Consider the following 9675-nt stretch of genomic DNA (forward strand, 5'->3'; position numbering starts at 1 on the left):
AACTGTCCGATCGATCGAACGAACGAACGAACGAACGATCGATCGGTCACTTTCAATTTCATAACCTTCCTCACTTTCCACATTCAAGCTGGCAGGCAGCGCGGCAATGAATCGCAAAACAACGTTTTTCACGCCACATACTATCACGTCCACTACCAGGGACTGGGGACTTCCTAGCAGCAGCGCATGGGTCCGTTGTTGCTGCTCATCCGGGCACCAGGGACCGGCGCACTGCCAGCAACGGAATTTCAATCAATTTGCAACAGGAAAACCAGCGCCAACATCGCCGTCGCGTCGAGGAAAGTGAGTGTGTTTTAGAATCTGCTCCACGTAACCGGACACTCCGGACTCCGGACTCCGGAGGTGGTCAGATGATGGCACGCAGAACCACGGCCACTCGCGCCAGTTCGCGATTGGTTGCGCTTTTGTGCCGTCGTTCCGCGATCGATCACCCTTTTTTTGCTTCCATTCTATGTAATGTCTTACTCTTCGCCATTGGCCTAACCAACTCTCGTTACTCAACGGCGAGCTGCAGACGATCAGCCAGAGAGGGAGATCATTAAGGGAACTGTGACAATGACAATCGAGGGGGGGGGGGGGGAGAGCAGCGTGAAAGGTTCACCTCATCGTCCGTGTCAGTCCGTGATTGAAAGAAAGCGATCGTACATCGGTCGGTGAACAACGGGCCCGAACGTGACAACAATCGTGTTGCAGCATAAATTAACATACCAATCGGTCCCACCGCCTGGTCATTGGATTTCTTTCGTCGATTTCATTGTCCGTTACGGTCCACCATGAGGCGAACGCTTTCCCGAACCGCCCGATCAGGGCTTATGACGGAAGCATGGTCCAATGATCATAAATCCCCCACCGCCACCACACGAAATGGTGATGAGTGATAACCCACGCACACGCGGTGCTCTTATCGTGGTGTAATTTGTAAAACTCATCTCCCATCGCTCACCATCCGCGCGGCCCCGCAAGATCCCCCAAAAATCGAGATCGAGCTTCGAGCGATAAGCGAGCATCCATTTTTCATTCCCTCTAATGGCCCGTGCCGGGGGGTGTGTGATTTCACCGATAGGAAGCATCATGCGGTGCGTCTATTAGTGAAATGGCCGCATGATAAATTAGTAGCGATGAGTGATTGATCCTCACGCACGCACACAGGCACGGAAGAAAGCTTCGGACAAGCAGTTTTGGATAAAATGCGTGCGTCAAGTTGGATTCCGTAAAAGTGGTAGCGCACTCCCATCATCCCGCAATTTGTTGCCATTTTGTTGCTCAGCATCTGACCATGGTGTGGAGTTCTTACGCGCGAAAGGTCGCGACGCCACAGTTTGCGCATTTCGCATATTCATGGGACGACACTTCAGTGTGGAAAAAACCTCGAGAAACTGACCTTTTTGGGGAGCATCCACTCCGCTCCTTGGAGGCTAATTAAATCGACATCAATGCTGATGGTGCTGACTGTTTGCGGCCAATTCTATGCTAAAGTTCTGAGAGAAGCGCCCGCGTGTTGTGCATTAACGAGCACGCCGCATGAATGTCAACGCCAGCCGTGTGATCATTAGTGGACAGAACTGGTGTCCAAGGTCATCAAAAAGCAAAACGAATCTGCAGAGTGTACCCTTAGTTCGATCTGATTCTGATCTAGTGTCCTTCGTGGAGGAATAATATGTTTGCTCCAGAATACTCTCGGGCATAAATATTCAAAAGAAAACTGCCTCTGAGGGTCACAAATTTTAGCGGCAGCACGAGACACCTTTCAGCTCCACGGGTCAATCCAATGGCCGCGCGATCACGTCAGCAAAAGCGCCCGTCGTAGCCAACATAACCCGTGGCACGACACACGGAAACAAAACAAGCGCGGTCGAAGCTTCGCAGCCGATTGCGCAATCGCCTATCGTGCGGTATGTGAGAAACATGAGGCCGAAGAAAGTGCAAATGTTGAGCAGCCCAAACAAGGAACAACCTTCCTTCCCTCTCATATGGCATTGTCACGGCCTGGGGGGGTGGAGTGCAGTGAGCATAGAGTGGCCAGCACGCGCAGGGTGCTCTAATGACGCTAAAGCTTTGAATTGAAAGATCATTCGCAAGCGACAGCCGCCATGGTTCCGCCGCCACGGTTGGCAGCCGAATCGATGTCTTAATGTGTGGTTCGACAAGAAGTAGAGCACACCAGGCACCAGGCACCAGGCCCCCTGTTGGCCAACAAATGCCGGTAAACGAACACGGAACAATACTAATTACACGTTCCTGCCAATGAAACCCCTGGCCGGCCACAGAGCACAGCGCAGCGAAGGGATATATGGATCGAACTAACCCGTCCGCGGTGCGGCCATTTCGTTAAAGGAGAGCGTAATTACTGTCCGCCATTATTTTGCACCAACAGACAAATTAGAGGCCTCTTTCGGGGCACGTAATCGCGTTAAAATGTTGGAACACACTTCTTTGACGTCGGATTGTGGTTCGAAATGATCGAAAGCGGCAGCTTTAGCCGTTGCCCATTACCGGTGGATCATCCGGTGGTATCCAACATGTGGCCAGCCTTCCTCTGTCATCACAAAATGCCATCCCAAAGGTTCGGACCATGCAGTAATGTGTTCATTAATGGGGCAGACAACAACATGCGCCCCGCTTTTGGGCCCTCTAATCCTTCAGCACAATACCCTTCGTGCGCTTGCACTTTGCTCCAAAACACGGGGCGGATGCAAATGGTCCGCGATGCAGCGTATGGGAAACGTGGACGCCCAATCGGTATGTTACCGCCCCCCAGATTGTTATCGATTGCGGTACCAACACCCGGAAAGCCCGGTTGCGTCGACGATGTCGAGTTTACCAGGCATCAACAACTGGTTCAAGATTGCGCTAATCGAACGCATTGTTGACCGTGAACACGGGCTCGGTCGGCGTGTCCCCTCGTGTCACGGTCCTGGTATGACAACACCTATCGCGAGTGAGTCGGTGAGAACCACGGTTAGGGCTCCCTTTGGCACTTGAAAGAAGGAGTTCGGAATCTACGGTTTCACAACAACAGCGCCGCTCATGAGAGATCAAAGAAGGTAAAGGGTGCTGCATATGAAAGGGGGCGGCCTATGCGTTAAGTGTTTCGGAGACCTTTTCGATGATGGTATAGTAACTCAATTGTAAACGGGTGTACAGCTGTGCGCGGTAGGTTCACATCGCTAATTACCACCGGGTGGACGGGGAGTAGCGGGCAGATAGCGTAATGACCGCTAAACGCGCGTCTCTCGGTTGATGAAGTAGTTCTGCCAACATATGGTAACTTCTCGCGTAACAGTGTGCACTGTAGAACTGGATCAACTGGTGGCTGTTGCTGATCGAGTTCTCACGCAATATTCGCGTACATACTTTGTTGCCTTTAACCGACCTCATACCACAGCCATCAGCTGTTCCGTTACCGTGCTGCGTGCTATACCGCTTGCTCTGATGTACTTCCTTTTACGAAGCCCATTCGGTAGTGATGGCGAGGTGAATTATGTGCGATCGCGCTACGAAATCTTGGCAGCAGCAGCAGCAGCAGCATAACGTCTCAAATGTCAGTTCCGTCTGGCCGGTAAGCCAGCCCATAAAACCTCATTCGAGAGTGGTTCACGGCGGTTAAAGACTGGCAGAACCAAAGGCAGCATCAGCAGCAGCTGCTGAAGGGTGTGATCATTGAACCAAATGTCACAATCAAAGGGTGTGCACGCGGCGGCGGCGGCGGCGGCGGATTGCACCGTCGCTGGCAGTTCATAGAACGCGCGAACCAAATCCACCGTTCGAAGCCTTCTTGGAGACCCTTCGCGATCCCATCAAGATAGGGGCACCATCGTCGCGTCGCGCGCGTACCCTTAAATCGAAGCGTGCGGTGTCAGATGGCGGCGCCATCTTATGATTGCATCAGATTCATTTAGAAGCGCCGCGATCATAAAGCGCCGTTCGAAGCACCATTTCCCACGAGCGCCTCCGGGCTGGCGCAACACGAGGACGCTCCAATTTGTCCGGACCCGGCCGGGTCCGGTCCGTTGGAAAGTTCAAGGTGTAAAGAGGCTGCGTATAGAGAGGAGAGGAGTCCAAGACACCTCGAACAGGGGAGTGTGTGATTCCAAGAGTAAAGAAGTCCGATTACTTCGCTGACCTTCGATGGTGAGGCGTTCGGTGTTAGCGTGGCTGTAGCATCACCAATTACGCCCCGTACGAAAGTCCTCCAGTTTTCGGTGATCATCGGCACAAGGTTTCGCCTTGGTGGCGTCGAGTGGCGACGTGCTCTACATTCGTGCCACGAGTGTGGAGGAACTGCTATGATTTGTGTAGCGTTGCTTAAGGGGCCACCAAACTTAATGGTGATCTTGAACCGGCGCTGTGGGACGCCTGCCCGCCCGCCTGAAGGCTCGAAGAGTCGATCGTCTAATTGATGGTCAAGAATTGGAACGCAGGCAACGTGAACCCCTTTGACTTACCTTCACTGATGCCATTTTTGTCTGGAAAGAAGCAGAAGGAATGGGAGAGACCGTTAGTCAGATGCTGTGCTTTCGTTTAAGGACATTCTAAAATATGTTCTACAACGATTCTAAGACATAAAGAGCTTCACATGTCATTCTAGTACATTCCATTGAACAAAAGATCCACTTGTATCCCTCCGTGGTAGTAACACGTAATGTATTAGCCAGTAAGCCACCGATAATGCCTAAAGGATTGCCACATGCCAATCAGCCCAACATAATGTGCGAGCATCCAACAGATAGATGGCCACCTTCCGTTAAATCAATCACTTCCAATCCCTCTCCGTTCGACTGCGATACGCCCCATTATGGTCTCGATAGATCAAATTAGCGATCACTTTGTGTACACCTTCATGACAACGTCGAGGGTCGAGGGAGGGCGCACACGGTCCCAGAGCCATTCTTTCACTATTCAACCCTTCAAGGGGAGTTGCTGCTTCTGACTTTCGTCGCGATTGATGTAGGCGTCCGCAGAGTGGACAGAGTGGGCGAGTGCAGAGCTTCTTGGTCTTCACAGCCCCGCCAAAGGAACTGTTTTATCTTTGCATTGTATTCAAATTGTAGTCTTTAGTGAAGGCGCGAGCCGGCGCGCGCGATACAGATCGGCCCAGCCCAACCGAGCACTAGTCCGGTGCCGGTCAGCCACGGGAGCAGAACGAGCTCTTTAAGACCGTAGAAGAAGGATTTATGACGGGGAATGTCGAGGGTGTTTATGGCACTATCATTATCCCTTGCCGGTGTAGCAATCGTGGCGAGGTGGCGCTCCCTAGCTGGCTGGCTGGCTGGCTGGCCTGAAGGTGTCAATTGAGTCAATTGCTCTTTGATGTATCCGGTGCTCCCCACCTTGTCCCTTGGACAACACTTCAATTCGATCCGCACGGTCCATTGTGGCCACATGGCGCGCCTCTTGCCGGTAAAGTATCGATCAGACAGCCAGCGAGTCGTCATCGTGTCAGCTTTCTTACGGGGACGCCACGCCACGCCAGTTACATAAAGCCCCTAAGAAGCATAATCAGGCGGCGTTAATACTACTCGACACCTATCCCGTGAGCGACGACGTCAACGTGACCAAAGCTCTGGCCCACTCCACGTGGTTTATCATATCACCTCAGCTGGTGTTCATTAAAAAAAAGACACACAGAGAAGAAAAAAAAAAAGAAATGCTTCGCCCATTTGTGCGCCTTTCTGTCGAAGATCGTTTCCTGGTGATGGGTTTCTGGAGTGCAGTCGGTTGGTTTGAGCACTGGACAGAAAGAGGGAAACAGGCACAGGGAGGCCCTTTACCGAGTAATGGAGGTTGGCGTGAGGTTAATAATTCAAATTATAATTTATCTAATGTAATTATCTGGCACTGCTGCTGCTTGTGCTGGTGCGAATGTCCGAATGCTATGTAACGATTTGGCAACGCTTGCACAACTGGTCACGAGAGTGATAGTGGTATACGAACATGAAAGAAATATGCTTGATGTTGAACATTGATTATTGAATAGCATAAAGCAGGAAATTGATGAAAACACCATCAAAACTCTTCATATGGAATTCTAATGTTAAATTGTTTGCTCTTTATCCTTCCAGCATCGAAGCACCAGTACCCAAAGGATCCCAAATCTTGGAAGGACATCAGTGACAAAACAGAACGCAAACAGAATGACATTTCGTAAAAGTAAAGGAGGAACAGCAGTGGGAGCTATGATCGAAGCGTCTCGACATTGTCTAACGACCGTCCGGCCTGTCGTCCTATTGGCCCTGTTGTCCCTTGCCCTGCTACCGGCACACATCCACAGTCTCGAGAACGGACTCGCCCGGACACCACCGATGGGATGGCTATCCTGGGAACGGTTTCGCTGTAACACCGACTGTGAAGGCGATCCAGAAAATTGCATCAGGTAAGGATCGCGACAGTGGTTCATAGGTTGAACACTACAGCAGTATTTATCATATTATCAACCACTCGCTACCATAAACGCTCGATGTGCTGCATATGGCCCCGAGGAGGAAGAGCGCAAAAACATAACCCACCGGCTGGCTGGCTGGCACGCGTGGAGCACGCGATGCAACTGGCGCACCGCATCGTGGACCACCTCTTTATGGATGGCAAATGTACTAATAAGTACCAGCGTCAACTGTTATGCGTTATGCGCTCGTTAGTTTCCTCCTCTCTTCCTTTACACTCCGTATTCGTCTCGTGGCGTAGAAAAGGAAACTCGTGCAACGCGCGTGCTCCTCCTTTTGTGCATAACCAGCGCGGGGCTACCGTATCCCGTTTAGCCGTTTCATCCGGGTGTTTGTTTGGCTAAAAACTCACCTTCCACGTAAAGGCCGGTCGCCTGGACATGGACGAATGAGTTTTTGGCTAATTGACCAACGGCAGCGAGTGAACGGACCGGGAAAAGGGAGCTCCGTGAAAGCGGGTTGGACGCCACGCTGTTACGCAACGTGACCATGGCCATGAATTCGGTGGAGTTTTCGTTTCGTTTTCATTTCAAACCTCTCCCTTCTCCCTCCCGAGGGTTCCGTCGTGGCTCGATGACGGATTTATGATGGATTGCCCATCGATCGTGCGTACGTTTACCTTGGTGCTGGTGCAGTGTGAGTCTAGTGAAAGTAACGCGCAGCACCATAAGCCGATGGTTAGTGTAGCACTGATTTGAAGATAAGGATAGGAATATGTTTCACGCAGCATACACAATGCATTTTCAAATGAAACATTGGTACACCGTAAGTTATAGTTTGCAGTTTATGGTGTTTTATTTTGATTTTGTCTGGAAAATATGTCTTGTAATAGCTTTCAATATCGGACACTCAATGGAATCAATTTTCAATCAATCATTTGTTATCAATTTTCGCGGGAAATAGATCCTTTTTTCGACTTTCAGCGATATCGAAGAGCTTTTCTTCATAAAAGTATTTTAAAAAGCAATAATTAGAAGAAAAATATGGCAATGAGTTCATCAATGTGCTCAGATGGACCTTATTTAACATTAAAACTAGGTCCTTCCTTGCAAAATTTCAACCAAACTGGCTCTGGTTCGATGAAAAGCTCAGCTGGACCTGTCTGTGCAACAATTTACGGTACTCTGTCCTGGCTTTGCCCACAAATCATCAATCATTTCGCATAATGTCCGCTAGCCCGTACCCTTGGTTCGGACGCTAGTAAAACACTCAACACAGCGTGCCACAGCTCTTCCGTGGCACCCGGTTAGAGTTCCGCGTGTAATCCATAAAGTCCGCTACTTCACCTCGTACAGCGCAGCACCGAAGACGGAAGCCATTCTCCCCCCCTTCTAATGTGGCGCTTGCGTGCATCACGACGAAGCGGCGAACAAAAATCGCACACATCGGCCAGGCAATATTTCTGGAAGCTGGAAGCCGCCCCGGCTACTCAAAGCCACATTTTAAACAAACTAAGACACCAATTGGCACAGAAAATGACTAGCTACCGCGGTGCGGTGCGGTGCGGATTGATTGCCGTACTTGGCCGAACCCATAAGCACCACTGCCGGTGTGATCGATTGTGCATAATTTATGGCGGAAAAATGGGAAACAAATCACTCAGCACACCGTGAGTGGGCCCTCCCAGCCCGCCCAGCTCCACCGGAGCCTTCAACGAGGTTTGCAAACAGCTTGGCAGCCAGCAGGTGGCAGGTGACTGGAAGGTAGACGGACGAGCCATCACGATGTGAGCAAAAGGTCAGATCCTGGTCGAAGTGTGTTTGTCACGCAAACGCAGCACCTTCTCCATGGATCATAATTTGCCTTGCTTTACGGCACCGTCGATGGGCAAACAATCAACGATGATAATGGTGATGGTGATGATGCTGCTGCTGCCGCTGAGAATAGCCATTTCCTAGGCTCTAGCTGTCGATTGAAGTTGATCGACTGGATGATTTATCTTGGTGTTTCGTCCGCAGGTGGCAGTAAATTAGTAAAAAGGCAACGTTTTTGCAAGATTTTTGATTGCATTTCCTGTACACGAATCAACAGTTGGTTCAAGTTTTATGAAGGGAATGAATGTTGTTTTCAATTCAAACGAAGTTAATAAGAAGAAATTAAATACCATTATAATTTCCCTATACTAACTACCCGTAACTTGTTTTATAGAATTTTAAATATTGAATTTAAATATTTTTGAAAAGATTATTAGCAATGAATTCACAAGCAACAACGAATGGTTCACTGATATCACCTCACATACGGCTTATAATCCAGCAAAAGATCCACAACACGATCACCAACGATCGCAGTGACAGATTCCGATGCTTTCTGCACCCATAAGCCACCCAGATTTATTGCCATCCAGCCGAACACCCCTTGCTTTCATTTCGTGTAAATCCCTGCCACAGAACACACCAAATCGTGCGGACAAATGGTTTTATGTAACATCTGCGCGCTGCTCACGCACGATTCATACTGGACATTGTCGGTGTGATGGTGGTCTGGACTTCATAAATGAAAGTCGTCCTACAACCGGCGATCATGTGCCACCACAGCAGAACTTTCGAAAGAGCAAAAACTGAGCGGCTATGATGATGCTCACGCCACTGCTGTAAATCATACTGTCCACTTCGTCCTGGCACACTGTCGGATCGCAGCTCATCTCTGAATTGCCGAATGCTTCAATTACTGTGACGACCAATTTGGCGAATGGGAATGTTGGCCCAGTTTTCCCGCGGATGTTTTGGGCATCAGCGGACCGGTGCTCGCGATTTACATTCGATCTACATTACCCACCGTGTACGTTAGATGCTGTAAGCGTGTTTGTGTTTTTCGGTTCAGTTCATCTTTCATTAATTCATCTAAGCCCACCCCTGCCACCCACTTGGAACACGTGTAGGCAGCCGTGGACCATAAAACTCGCTCAGCCATTGAACAGCGTTAGCGCCAACACCAAACGGTACGGTACCGAAACAATTTGAAATTGATCGCTGCAGTGTTGTGACAACATCCTTGTTTCGCGAGTGCCTTGGATCGCTTTTTTTTTTGTTTCGTTTTTGGACATCTCCCGCCCCCCACAGTGTTCTGTTTCTTACTTTCTTCTTGCTTGTGTGCATTGCCGTTGGTTTGATTTGTGGCACCGAATTGTGTTGCTTCAGTGTTACAGCACGACAAACAACGATGACATCGACATCGGGCAATGGATTGATGGATGGAAGAATTATGTAAAAAC

The 9675-nt window shown here is 49.8% G+C and overlaps 2 protein-coding genes across 2 annotated transcripts in view; one reads left to right on the forward strand and one right to left on the reverse strand.

Annotated features, from left to right (window-relative positions):
- Window positions 1-9675, reverse strand: part of LOC126571444 (6-phosphofructo-2-kinase/fructose-2,6-bisphosphatase 4-like) — a 52209-nt gene that overhangs the window by 32183 nt on the left and 10351 nt on the right. The window contains exon 2 of the mRNA XM_050229961.1: window positions 4467-4487. Coding sequence (XP_050085918.1) covers window positions 4467-4487 — 21 coding nt within the window. The remainder of the gene's footprint in view (window positions 1-4466; window positions 4488-9675) is intronic.
- Window positions 1-9675, forward strand: part of LOC126571445 (alpha-N-acetylgalactosaminidase) — a 38359-nt gene that overhangs the window by 23519 nt on the left and 5165 nt on the right. Inside the window, exon 2 of the mRNA XM_050229964.1 lies at window positions 6084-6394. Within this exon, the coding sequence (XP_050085921.1) occupies window positions 6156-6394 (239 nt within the window). The 5' untranslated portion in view covers window positions 6084-6155. The remainder of the gene's footprint in view (window positions 1-6083; window positions 6395-9675) is intronic.

This window comes from Anopheles aquasalis, chromosome 2, assembly GCF_943734665.1.
Source record: "Anopheles aquasalis chromosome 2, idAnoAquaMG_Q_19, whole genome shotgun sequence".
Classification (NCBI taxonomy): Eukaryota; Metazoa; Arthropoda; class Insecta; order Diptera; family Culicidae; genus Anopheles; species Anopheles aquasalis.